Source organism: Mastomys coucha, unplaced genomic scaffold, assembly GCF_008632895.1.
Source record: "Mastomys coucha isolate ucsf_1 unplaced genomic scaffold, UCSF_Mcou_1 pScaffold12, whole genome shotgun sequence".
Lineage (NCBI taxonomy): Eukaryota > Metazoa > Chordata > Mammalia > Rodentia > Muridae > Mastomys > Mastomys coucha.
Window position 1 is genome coordinate 7,988,341 of NW_022196894.1, and position 14,266 is coordinate 8,002,606.

Here is a 14,266-nt window from a genome sequence, read left to right on the forward strand (position 1 = left end):
ATGGTTTCCCTGGCTCCTGTAGCTGCATGCATGGTTGTCCTGGCTCCTGTAGCTGCATGGATGGTTGTCTTGGCTCCTGTAGCTGCATGGATGGTTGTCCTGGCTCCTGTAGCTGCATGCATGGTTGCCCTGTCTTCAGTAGCTTCATGTATATATGGTTGCCCTGTTTCCTGTAGTTGCATGGCCTCTTTAAGTCAGCCTACACCTTTTGCTCCTGTTCCCCTAAGGTAGCTGCCATGGCTTCCTTGTCTGTCAGCAGGCCCTGCCACTGCTCAAGACAATCAACACAGATGTTCTGCAGTTTTGATTGTCTGTGGCTTTCTCCAGTGTGAGGCTGCAGGGCTTTGTCACATGTATGACACTTTACCTTTTCTCTGGAATCCTAATGAGTCCTCTGTTTGGTGGGCTTTATGTGCCAGTGTTTGGATTTGTCCTGTTTAGGCCTCTGTACCTGGTGACTAAAGAAGCATAGCAAGAATCCAGCATTTAATTTCTCTTTTAAGGATGTCAGTGCTAGCTTAGCCTTTGGGCAAATGAGCTTTTAGTTCTAGGACCTTGCTGACTGACTTTAGAACTAAGTTTCCACCTACCTTTATCTCTCTAGTCAGAGACAATGGCCCATTGATTTTGTGAAAATTCTAGATGATTGGCTCAATTGGAGTCAGCCATCACCAGTGTCCTCCTGGTGTAGATGGGCTGGAGGCCTGAGGCAGCAGAGGCTGGAACTGGACTGGAAATAAGCTGGGGCAGGTCTGTGATCTTTAGATCTGCCACAGACCTGAGAGAGCAGAGGTGAACCAGTGGAGGGCACCTTGAGAGGAAGCGCGAAGGGCAGCTCTGAGTTGGGGTTCAGATAGGCTTTTCAGGAGTATGTGCTAAAACAGAGGAAGGTGAGAAGGATAACAGAAGAAGGGAAAGATCAGGCTAATCTCAAACTCTAGAGCTCTGCCTCTCCCTCCCTAGTGCAGGGTTTAAAGAAGAGGGTCACCACAACTAGCCCAGCTCTTTTTCTAGTCCCTTGTCTGGATGTAACCAGAGACAGGGCCGCATGCATAACTACAGATAGTTCCCTTTATCTCTTGTTTAAGGCAGAGGCAGGGTTGAAGTGGACAGTGTGGGGGGTGGGGGCAACACATGCTGTCATGTTGTGAAAGCAATTGTGGACAGTATGCAACTGGGTGAGTGTGGGGGTGGAGGGGCAGGGCCCCCATGAAAAGGTCTTAGACCACTGCCCTGCCCCATCCTAAGAGGTTAGTGTCTTAGCCAAGGTTCTCCCACTGAGCAAGCAGAGAAGCAAAGCGGCTTTCTTCTGGGGGTCAGGATCTGAGGCTTGGGAGTCCAGCGTGGCACCTACATTACCTGCTTGTACTTGACAAGCTTGTTCTCTTCGCCTTACTCGGCTTCCATATCAGGAGAACGGAAGGAGTGTTTGCTCATGTATTTATAGTTTTGCTTGCTTCATTTCCCATATTTAAGTGCTGTTCTGCCTGGGACTTATTTCAGCTCATAGCAGAAGTCTTGTTTTTTGCTTCCAAAATGGTTCCTTGCCTTGGCAGCATTTGTGGACAAAGCCACCCTTTGTGCAGTGATTGGAAAATGCTTTTTATCCCAGATCGATTTCTGATGGTTGAGGCTGGCATCTTCCTGTGTCTGACTGGATTTGCTGCTCACTCTTCAGTAGCCAAGCAAAGACTGCTTTTGAGAGACGGCCATGGCCATTCAGCCTCCAGGAGGCATGGCCTGGCATGGCCGAGCTCACAGAACCTGGTGGTCAGGGCCCTGCTCTGTATTTTCCTGGAGATTTTGCCTCAATAAAGAGGCAGGAATCATAGTGTTAGGGACTATCAAATAAAGAGCTGTGCCATGCTGGAGAGAAAAATACACAGGAGAGAGAACCTCTGCTCACACTTGAGATTGAGGGCTGGGGAAAGTCACATGGAAGCCATACTCCCTCACTGCCTCCTGGAAGGCACAAGAGCAGCAGAGCAGCAAGGATGAGCTTCACATTAATGTCTGTCACAGTGGCCGGCCATGTTCTTCCCGCCATCACCACTGTTCTGTTGTGGAAGCCTACGGAAGGCAGGAGGGGTGCTGACAGTCCTTTACTCTGGGATGGATATTTAAAAATCCACCACTAGTGTGTCACGTTGTCTGTACTTGTGACTTTTGTCTATCACTTTGATGTTTGTGCAAATGCAGGGTCTCTCCAGGAGGCTGGAAACAGCGTGTGGAGCAGGCATGGTCATGCCAGGATGACGGGGCTGGGTTGCATTAGCCTCAGCTGCTCTGCTGCTGCTCCATGGTGCTGTCTGCACAGCCAGCTTCAGCCAGGCTCCCTGCGGTTACTGGAGGTGGCTGCCACGGGCTGAGTATTCCATGCAGTGACTGGGGGTGGCTGCCACGGGCTGAGTATTCTGTGCAGTTACTGGGGGTGGCTGCCATGGGCTGAGTATTCTGTGTGGTTACTGGGGGTGGCTACCACGGGCTGAGTATTCTGTGTGGTTACTGGGGGTGGCTGCCGTGGGCTGAGTATTTCGTGCAGTTACTGGGGGTGGCTGCCACGGGCTGAGTATTCTGTGTGGTTACTGGGGGTGGCTGCCACGGGCTGAATATTCTGTGTGGTTACTGGGGGTGGCTGCCACGGGCTGAGTATTCCATGCAGTGACTGGGAGTGGCTGCTGTGGGCTGAGTATTCTGTGTGGTTACTGGGGGTGGCTGCCACGGGCTGAGTATTCTGTGTGGTTACTGGGGGTGGCTGCCACGGGCTGAGTATTCCGTGCGGTTTCTGGGATGTAGTTCTTTAAAACTCACTCATGGAATATAACATTCAGCTGCAGACTGGAATGTCAGGATCCAGATTCCTCCTTTCTGGCTCTAGGAAGCCAGAATTCAGATGTTTGATTCATCTCTTCTAGGTGGTCCATCAGTGGTGGCCTGGTTGCCCACATTGCCCGTGGATGGTGTTTGACCCTTAGAGGATCTCTTATCTGGTCTGCCGCTCTACAGCTGAGAACATTTTCAAGTTTCCTTTTAACATCCAAGGTTGAGGAACACAGGAGCTTAGTATAGCTCACAACTCCTGCAGAGGGGCCCAGCATAAATGACTGGCACTGTGTTTCCACCTTCTATCCCCTTGGGTTGAAGAAGGGGAAGGGATAGTGAGAGCCATCAGTAGTGCCTGTTAAATGTCATTGTGTCCTAGGCAACTCTTTGCATATTAGTTTATTTAATCCTTACAGTATTTCTGTGAGATAGTGACTGGGTCTGGCTGGTTCTTGTTGAGAGAGGGTCATATGCAGCCAAGAATGGCCTTGAACTCTCGATCCTTGCTGTTTCTACTTCCCAAACACTGGGGTTACTGGTATGTGCCACCATGTCTTATGAAACAGAGATTGTTAAGATCCTATTTTATCCTTAAGGTTCTCAAAGAAGGTCACTAAACCCTAGAGACCTTAGAAGGTCAGGCGGGGAGCTGGGATTTGAGGGGAGTACCTGACTGCAGAGACTAAGTCCTCTAAGTGCTGAAGCTCAGTGGCTGCCTGTGCTCGAGATCAGCCACCCTGTAGGAAGTGAAGCACAACTCTAGCCTGTAGTTTACAAACGCAGAAACTGTCAAGGTTACCTGTGACATGTGGCTGCTGGACCCAGAGCCTGTTGTTAGCAATGTGCTGTGGATTTTCTTCTGTTTCTGGAATGGAAGCTACTAGAAGCTGTATCTGAACTTCCTCTTGCTCATCACATCTGTTCACCAGGATGATTCAGACCATCATCGGTGGTAGAGATTTGAGGTACTGGGTATTCTGAAGGGACTGTCAGAATCTGTTTCCTGCTCTGTGTTATTGATTGCCCTGGGCAGGAGGCTGAGACCAGAAACAAGGCTGGCTGGGCAAGAGCTTTGTAGGTTCATAGAGAGTGCTGTTATTGTCATTGGATTTCTATGTGTATGTATTATTTATTCATTTATAGTTAGCATATAATGTAATGAGTATCATTTGCATAATTATATATCATTATCCCTCCTCGTCCCCAGCTCCCTTTGCTGCTCTCCTTCTCCAGTAGAAACAACCCCTCTGCTGCGTGCATTCATCACCTTCTCACCCTGCTTACACACACACACACTCAGATCTAGATTCCACATATGAGAGAAAACGTGCCATTCATCACTTGGAGTTTTGCTGATGGTTTTAGAAGTATGGATGTTAGATCAGAATGACCTCCCTGACCACTCATCTTTCTGTAATCAAAAATAAATAAATAAATAAATAAATAAATAAATAAACAAACAAACAAACCACCTTGGTTAAACATGCATTGAAAATGGATCCCAGGAACTGAGATGTGCAGATCTGTTTATTCTATTTTTCTCTTTTTGTTTGTTTTCTTATTTTTCTTTTTTTTGAGACAGGGTTTCTCTATGTAGCCCTGGCTGTCCTGGAACTTAGTCTGTAGACAAGGCTGGCTTCGAACTTAGAAATCCGCCTGCCTCTGTCTCCCAAGTGCTGGATTAAAGGCGTGTGCCACCACCGCCTGGCTGTTTATTCTATTTTTAACATGCTGATTGCACATAGGGAAGACCAAGGTCTCTTAGTTTGGGTTTTATTGCTGTGAAGAGACACTGTGACCACAGCAAGTCTTGTAAAGGGAAACATTTAATGTGGCTGGCTTACAGTTTCAGAGGTTTAGTCCATTATCCTCATAGTGGGAAGCATGGCAGTGTGCAGGCAGACATGGTGCTAGAGGAGCTGAGAGTTCTACATCTTGATCCGAAGGCTACAGGAGGAGACTGTAACTCTGGCCATAGCTTGAGCTTATATATGTGACCTCAGAGCCTACCTACCTACAGGGTGACATAATTTCTCCAATAAGGTCACACCTATTGTAACAAGGCCACACCTCCCAATAGTGCCACTCCCTATGAGCCAAGCACTTAAACACATGAGTCCATGGGGGCCATTCCTGTTCAGACCATCACACAAGGTGACTCACAGTCTCATGCCAGCAGCTGCTGCAGGGCAAGGGCAGTCAGGGAGGCATCTCAAAAGAGGCACAGCCTTAGCAGGGCCTAGGCAGCTGAGTTGAGGTTTTTGTAGAGTGTAAGTTGGAGACCCTGTTCAGGAAATCTGGATAACATCTGTGTGTAATAACTTCCATCTTCAAGAAAAGTCTGGCCACAAGTTATGTGATAGGAGTGCAGTCAGGGTCATCTGGAGACCCCAGGAGGCCGCAGAGCCAGACATGCTGATATGCTGTCGCTGCCGTGGCTGAGCTGGGGAGGGGGTTGAACACAGATGCTCAGGATATGGCTCATGTTGATGAGCTCTCCCTCTGGGAGAGGCGGAGCAGCATGGAGGGACCCAGGGCTTGTCAGTGTAACAACATCTGACCTAACTACTCCAGGCCACTTTGTGTTGTGTACACTGGTGCTGGAAGTGCCCCTGTCATCTATTGCACTCTGGTCCTTCCTTAGGACCACACGAGCAGTTCATGAGTGTCAGCCAGCTTTGTTGCTGCAGAGAAGAGAGGAGTAGACAAGGTTGCTGGCGAACAGTGTGGGATCTCTAGTTGGAGACTTTGTGCCTTCCAGCCCCAGATGGTGACTGACCATCTCTTCACTTTGCTCATGTGTGGTTCAGGCTTAGCCAAGACTTCCAGTGGGAAAGAAAGCCTAGAGGAAAATTTAGAATCCACAAAGGTCCTGGGGTGGAGGAGTAGCCAAGCCTGTGCCCACAGTGCCCACAGCACTGACCTGGCTTGCCTGAAGACGAAGCCCAGAATGCTTTACCCTGCCTCTGTTGGTAGAACAGTGAGTCTGATTAATTCTATTTTCCTTCATGGCCACAATGGCATAGGGATAAATTACTTGCTTTGTTTTTCCTTTATAGATTTATTAATTAGAATAGCATTCTAAGTGCCAGCAGCAGTTTGAGTTCCTTCTGTGCTCCCTGCTGCAGCCTGTGAGAGGCATTGCCTGCACACACCCGTCTCACTCTGGTCTGGTGCTGTGGGAGTGAGAAGGGCTCTGCTCCCTGCTGTATGAAGGAAGGTGACACAGAGACAGGATTCTGGAGTGAGGCTAGGACCAGGGCCAGATCACATGGGCTTGTGATAGTCATTGTTCCTCCCATTAGGAGCCTTCCTTGGAAAGCCTCTTCTTCCTCAGGTCAGGTGGGAGCCTGGCTCTTTGTTTGGGAAGCTACATGAACCTAGTATGCTCTTGGTCGATGAATGAGGGAATAAACATATGAGCCCTGGGCCGTTGTGTTTCTAGGCAGATGTGACTGGTGGTCAGTGGCTCAGCCCTGCCAGTTTTCTGCCCTAGGCCTTATCCTAAGTCTCCTCTGTTTCTCAGGGAAGCTCGACTAGGCTACAGATTAGCATCCTTCCTCTTGTTCCTCAGCCTCACCCTCTTCCTGTTATCTCTAATTCTTATTAATAACTTTTATGGAAAGGCATTCTCTAGCTACTTTTTGTATTGTGAAACAGTTTTAAATTGAGGACGTTTGGTAGGATCATCAGTGCCTCTGGTCCTGGCGCTAGTAAACTACAAAGCTGGCTACTGAGCCCTTGAGCACTCCTGTTGTGACCTCATGTAATTAGGTCTGGACATGGTGTATATTCTTGGACATAGTCATAGACCCTATTAGATGTGTGATTTGGGCCCTGTGCTTCCTAGCAGCCACTATAAGGGGAAATCAAGGAAACAGATGAAATAATGCTGACATCTCCAGCTCTTGAGATGCAGCTGGAATCTGGCCATGCATTCAGTATGAGCATAGCACCAATGGAGAAGCTTGACGGAGGCAGGACATGTGGGTGCGTATTGCCATTGCCTAACTTGAATGCTTTTCTGTGTGGAAAGGGTCAGTAGAGTGGCTTCCTCAAATATTTGTGCAGTGTACACTGTGTATTGAGCATTATCCTATGTCAGCTGTATGCTAACCTTAGAAGGCAATGTAGAGAGCCAGATGTTTACTAATGATGGACTGTCTTTATGCAAGCATGGAGTTCAGTACTGCCTGATCTGCTGTCTGGGCTGATGAACAGCTGTATGAGGCAATAAATCACTGTTCACAACAGATGTTGTCCAGGAACAGACTTGGGCAAGAACTCAAAGATTGCAAGCTGAGTGTGTTCCCAAGTAATTCACCCTTCCTCCCAACATAATATTAGTTTGCATCTCACATTGCCCTTCTGTTTGTGTGGTGGATGAAGGTGACAGTTGAGCCCATTGGGTCTCTGAGGCTATAAAAGTATTCTCACTAGGGAACAGGAAATTTGCCTAGACACACCATATGCAATGGCATGTACTGTGGATAAGCTTGGCAGGGATCATTTGTTCATAAATGTTGCCTTTGCTTTCTTCCTTCAGATGAACTGCGCCAAGCCATCGTGGCCATGATGAACAGAAAGGATGAATTGGAAGAAGAGAACGGGTACTGTGATATCACAGCTGTCACTGTGATAGAATGAATGGAGACAGTGGTGCCTTGCTGCCATAGATGTGACTGACAAGTTCTTACCTTACTATTGCTTTAAATTCCTCTGTGTTTGTGTGTGTGTGTGTACATGTGCATCTGTGTGTGTAGGCCAGAAGAGGGGACTGGATGCCATGAAGCAAATGTTGAGTTGCCTGACATGGATGCTGGGGACTTAACAGATTTCTTACTTTTCTTGAATGGAGCATTTCAGTAGACTTGCTGTGGCTTGCATATAAGCAAGGGGGATAGACAACCAGAAACAGTTTGTTACCTTCCAACAAGAAGGGTGTGGAAGAGGAGCTTCCAGTGACAGCCCTCACTGATATGTCTCACACACACACACACACACACACACACACACTCCAGTGGTTTTTCATATATTCTCAGTTATATGCAGCCATTGCCATGGTCAGTCTTAGAATAGTTTTATCATCTCAAGAACATATGGCACACCACTTCTGTCTACCTCCCTGCCCATAAAATGTCCTTGAAGTGACCTTTAACTGAGGATTTGTAGTCTGTGTTCCAGTCCCACTCAAAGTAGGGATACTTGGGGCAACATGACATTTGGATTTTTTTAATTTGGCCAAAACCCAGTGGTCCACTCCAAGAGGAAAAGTGTTTTCTTAATTTTTTCTTCCTTCCCTGTTGAAATCTATACTGGACACTACCAGTTGCCACCATGCAACTTCATGATCTGAAGTTGACCCTTCTCCCCTCCAGAGTCTGTGCTGAGGCCGAGGTGGCCAGTGGCAGGCTTGTCAGAGGTTATTCACAAAATCCTGGGGGCACAGTAGGCTGACTGACTCAGGGAGGTGGGAGGAGGGCTCACCTGTGTGTTCAGGTCACTGCCTATCCTTTACTAGTGACAGCAGCCTCAGCTCTCTCTGAGACTTTATTTCAGGTCTAGCTGACAAGCTGCTTGTTGTTCTTCATGGAGACATACGAAGGCAAAGAAGCATAATTTCTAAAACAGAAGAGGCTCTTATTAAGAGGGGTGTAGATGGTGCCATTTCCACCTAACACAAACTCCCACCAAAAGACTTCTTGCCATGCAAGGTTTATTTCCTTGCACTGGCTGGAACAATTCTCTTGGAAGAAGCCATGGATTTGTGACAGCAACTGTATGTTGATTTCCTCTTCCCAGACAGAATCCCCCATGTTGTTTCTGTCAAGGAGTGGCATGCTTCAGCAAGAGATTCTTTCCCAAGCTCTTGGAGAGCTCGGTGGTAATGGGGCACTATGGGGCTTGGCATATCTGATACATCCTGATGTTCATAGCAGACACTGTCTCGGTGTGGCCTGTAAATAAACCACAGTTGGTTTTCTAGAAATAGCCATACAGGTGCAGTGAAGCAGAACCATACTTGATTTACCTTAGGGTGGTAACTTGTGATCCTTCCTAAAACTGCTACTCTTGCTACTAAAAAGTATAGAAATATAAGGTAATGCTGTGCTACCATGTTCTCCATAGGATGCTGTACAGGCTAGCTTAGCCTGTGCTGTGCTAGTGTGTACTCCTTAGAATGCCATACATGCTGGCTTTCACAGTAGTTGAAATGGACTATGGGTCCTGGTGTACTTACTCTATGGGCAGCAGTGGAAGCAGGAAGAGACATCTGTCATGGAATACAAGCAAGTGCTTTTCTTCTGCAGAGTGTTATGAAAACTTTCATCTGTAAGGTCTCTTACCCACTGAGGTGTGTCAGAACTTCTGTTTAACATGCTACACCTTTGACTGGAGTGTCTTTAGGAGCACCTCCTTGGCTTTTGGTACCTCCTTGTTTCCCTTGATCGCAACCATCACAGGAACAGGGACCCAGAGTCTTACCACAGGTGCCTGCCCAGGGCTCAAGCTTTTGGCTTTTGTTTGCTGTCTGCTAACATCAGCTTAGCTAAGGTATAAGTGCATTGAGTTTGTGCAGAGCCTGTGGGCAGTGATGAGCCGTGGTCTGGGTCAGAACTATTATACAGGTGGGCTGGATGCATAGCCTCTGAACTGTGGGGCCCTCTTTTGCAGGTCACTGCGGAGTCTCCTTGATGGTGAGATGGAGCACTCAGCAGCGCTCCGGCAAGAGGTGGACGCCCTGAGGAGGAAGGTGACAGAACAGCAGGAGCGCCATGCCACAAAGGTCCAGGCGCTGGCCAGGTAGTTGAGGCAGGGTGGGGAGGCAAGCATGTGAGCCTGTTCCACACTCATCTTCTTTCCCATTTGTCTTTGAGAAAAGGTCTTGCTGTGTATGGAGCCCAGGCAGGCCTCACACTTGGCATCCTCCTGCCTTGGTCTCCAAGTGCAGAGATTACAGCATGTAATCCACCACAGCTCACTCATACTTCTAACAAAACAGAAAGGGAGTACTAAAGGAAGCTACATTTGTGCATTTTCACCTGATGCACTTGTTTGAATGAGGACACACATGCATGTGTATAAGAGTTGGGAGGTTAACTGATGGGCGTTCTCCTTTTCCTGCCACTCAGTTTGCTCCCTGCTGTCTTAACCACAGGCAATTCCTGGATTGTCTGTGTTCATGAGGCAGATTTATGTACATATGAGTTTTCCTCCCCTCTTCTGTACAGGACTCACACTTCATCCCAGGCAGGTCTGTATGGGCGTGCCCATGGTTGCCATCCTCTTTGTAGTAGCTCCTGCTGGGCTCTGGTCTGACTGTATTAGGATTGGGCTAACCAGCTGGCCAGTAGTGGACAGGAAGGAGCTTTGTCTTCTGTGATACTCCCCAGTGCGTAACCTGAGTGTCTGCCACTGGGTTTCCACCTGAGTGTGTTTGTAGGAAGTGGTCCTGGATTTGCTGGTCAAAGTGCAGGCTGTGCCCTTCACAGGTACCGAGCTGTGTGGGTCCCACAGCATTGTGGTAAACGGTGCTGCTCCCAGCTATTCTCGTAGGAGCAAGGTTTTGGGTCTTATAATATCAAAGGAGAAAAATTAGGCTGGTGGGTCATTTTTCAAGAGCATTTCTATAATTACAAGTATCATTAACTTATTTTAAAAGGCAGTAATTATTTTTTCTGTGATGTCATTTATATCTTATTAAATAAAACATGATGAATTAAAATTCCTACCTCCTATGAGAGCACCCATTTTTTTTTCTTGAGTGCGTTCTCCTGTGGACATGGTTTATCCCCTGCATGTGTGACTTACTCCCCATCATTTCTCATCTGGCCTCCCCCGCCACCTCTTACTGTAAGGCAGCTTTAGGTTAGCCATTTGTGTAGACCTGTATGTGGTATTTCATTGAATTAATGTAGCATATTAAATTGACCACACTAATGGTCAGTTTAGCATTTGAGCTATTTCCAGTTTTTCCCATTTTAGGTGATTTGAGCAGCTTCTAGGCTGTGTTAGTGAGTTGTCTCACTACTGTGACAAAACATCTGACAGATGCCACTTAGGGAAGGACATCACCACAGCAGACAGGAAGCAGAGGGCTCACATTGGTACTAGAAGTGGGCACCATCTTCAAGACCCACTTCTTTTTCCTAGACTGTATTCTAAAGGTTCCATAACCACGCCACACCTCCCATACCTGGGGACCCAGTATTAAACACATGATCCTGTGGGGGACATTTCATACTAAAACACTAACATTAGTGGTTCTTTGACAGTGCTTTTGAATAAAGCCAGGGAAGGGGTATGCCCAGAGGCTTGCTAGATGGTGTGGTGTGAGTGTCTTATGCGCCTGTAATTCAGCACAGTCCTGTGACCTCTTCTCTACATTCCATTCCTTGACTTCTCCTCTTTGCATCCTAGCACGTTAGCTCCAGGAAGTGGACCTCAACCTGTGGGCCATGACCCCTTTGGTGGGGTGTTCTAACTACCCTTCCACAGGGGTCGACTAAGACCATCAGAAAGCACAGATGTTTACATTATGATTCATAGCCGTGGTAAAATTACAGTTATGAAGTAGCAATAAAAATAATTTAATGGTGGGGGGTCACCACATCATGAGGAACTGTAACAAAGGGTCGCAGCATTAAGGCTGAGAAGCGCTGCTCTAGGGTGGCAGAGCCATGCCAGTGGCAGGCAGAAGTAGAGTAATTAGTTCCTGCTGTGTATTTCCTCACTGGTCTTCCATCTCGCCCGACCTCACTGGAGCTCCGTGGTGTATACTGGCTCTAACGATTTAAGTCTTTAGACACACTGACTTTGAACATCAGTAACAGGGTAGGGCTATGGTCCCTTTATTTTGTTGGTTTGTGTTAGGAGTCAGCTTAGCCTCAAGCCCTGGCTGCATTCCTGGAAATTGTGTTTCTGGGTGACTTGCTCAGCTTCTACCTACAAGGTGCTTCCTCAGCTGTGTGGAAGAGGATGGTCTTATCCACTGATGTGGACAGAGAAGGAAGGCTGTTGGAGTCTTGACACACTTGACAAGGTGCTGTGCATGTTTTATATTAAGTGCTTTTTTAGCTGTGGTAATCCTAAAGAAAAATTTATCCTACACATGGGAAAGAGAGGCTACAGTTTTATAATGTGAAGCCTTCCCAGTTATGCAAGAACTGTTTCAGGTACTTGGAAGTTGGCAGTGTGCAGGTGGAAGATCATCTGTAAAACAGACAAATTCTTCAAAAAGAGAAAGTGGGAGAAATCCCCCTGAGCAGCTGGCCATGGTAGAAGGGCAGTGTGGCACAGTTACACTGCAGTAGTGACGATCTTAGGCTGAGGCGCATATACATGCTGGGCCCCCCTCTCCTAACCCCTGACCCCACTCTCCAGCTCAGGTGGCAAGATCTATAATGCAGGTGGCTTAGTGGTTAGGGTACAGGTTCTGGCATTGGACCTAGGGGCCAGAGTGTGGTTTTGTTCCTAGGTAGTTAGGTGACCTTAGGTGAGTTCCTAAGCTCTTTAAATTCCTTTATTTGTAAAACGGGGAAAAAAAAAAAACTCTAATGACTTAATACGTGGATAAAAAGAGACCATGAGAGACCATTTTTGCTGGTTCAGTAAATACACTTTGTACAAAGATAATACATGTTAACTACCATCACTTTTTATTAATTAGGTTACTGAAACCTTGTCTAATCAAAGGTGCATTCTAATAACAACAAGATGAAAGGATGAAAAGCTAGGCTATATCAGGCTCAGAAGAGCGCAGTCTGCTCTAAGTACCCAGTAAGAGTGCATGCGCGTGTGCATGTGCATGCCCGTGTGCATGCGTTTTGCCAGCCTTGGGTGCATGGCGGTCAAACAGAAGCACACTGAGCAGATTTAGCATTTGCTTATTCCTTTTGTTCAAAATTAATGACTTTCAGCATCTGCTATGGTTCAACAAAGACGGAGGGCATGTAACTTGTGCAGAGCTTTCTTGGCCCAGCTGCCACTCACTCCTGATGGGCAGTATTATAATCAGGTGCAGTTAAAGCTGTGTAAGTCACATCTCTAAATAATTCATTGACTTCCAGCTGAGAGACAGATGTTAGAGAAGAGAAGATTATGTTTACATGAGAAGTCCCTTTGAAGGAAGTGTTTTAGTCTCTGGTCTTGCAGAACACCACAGAAATAACTGCCTCATAGTTAGAGAAGCCAGGAAGGCTAGGGTTGAGGGCTGTCCCTTCAGGCCCTCTGGCATGTCAGACTGCAGTGGGAGCCATCACATCGCAGAGAATGGGAGGAAAGAGGCAGAGGACCTGCTCCTGTAACAGCCATGTTTACTACTAAGCCCTGCATGAGGGCACAGCCCAGAACCTGATCAGTTCTTTTAAAAAATTATTTAAGCTCTGCTTTGCCTGCTTGCCTTGTGGGACTGAGCAACTGCTAGATCCTTGGACTTCCATTCACAGCTGCTGCTGACCATTGTTACAGACTGAGGAGGCGGGACCAGCCAGGAAGCACAGGCCTCAGAATTGGCAGGGCAGCCAGTGCACGATCCTTTTTACCTCCTTTTCACCTAGGAGGAGGTTCTGCAGATCCACAGCCCTCTCTGCCACTTCCCTGCAAGTAGAGGGCCTGTCTCCAGGGTTTGTTCTGACTCCAGGACTCAGGAGGGACAAGTGATCCACAGCCCACTGCACACAGGTCTTACCTGAGGAGAGCTAATCTCCCAGAAGTGCTGACACAGGCTTACAGACCCACAGGAGGAACAAGCTCCAGCCAGAGACAGCAAGAACATCTAACACCAGAAATCAACAGATGGCAAAAGGCAAATGCAAGAATCTTACCAACAGAAACCAAGACTACTTGGCTTCATCAGAACCTAGTACTCCCACCACAGCAAGTCCTGGATATCCCAAAACACCAGAAAAGCAAGATTTGGATCTAAAATCATATCTCAGGATGGTGATAGAGGAATTTAAGAAGAGCATGAATAACTCCCTTAAAGAAATACAGGAGAACATAGGTAACCAAGTTCAAACACTTAAAGAGGAATCACAAAAATTCCTTAAAGAATTACAGGAGAACACAAGTAAACAAGTAGAAGTCCTTAAAGAGGAAATACAAAAAGAATTACAGGAAAGTACAACAAAACAGGTGAAGGAACTGAACAAAACCATCCAGGACCTAAAAATGGAAGTAGAAACAGTTAAGAAATCAGAAAGAGAGACAACTCTGGAGATAGAAATCCTAGGAAAGAAGTCAAGAAGCATAGATGCAAGCATCACCAACAGAATACAAGAGATAGAAGAGAGAATCTCAGGGGCAGAAGACACCATAAAACCATTGACACAACAGTCAAAGAAAACTCAAAATGCAAAAAGCTCCTAACCCCAAAAAAATCCAGGAAATCCAGGACACAATGAGAAGACCAAACCTAAGGATAATAGGTATAGAAGAGAGT

The 14,266-nt window shown here is 47.0% G+C and overlaps 1 protein-coding gene across 1 annotated transcript in view; it reads left to right on the forward strand.

Moving 5' to 3' along the window:
• Snx29 (sorting nexin 29) overlaps positions 1 to 14,266 on the forward strand; it is a 460,893-nt gene that overhangs the window by 104,718 nt on the left and 341,909 nt on the right. The window contains exons 12-13 of the mRNA XM_031364585.1: positions 7,370 to 7,433; positions 9,499 to 9,627. Coding sequence (XP_031220445.1) covers positions 7,370 to 7,433; positions 9,499 to 9,627 — 193 coding nt within the window. The remainder of the gene's footprint in view (positions 1 to 7,369; positions 7,434 to 9,498; positions 9,628 to 14,266) is intronic.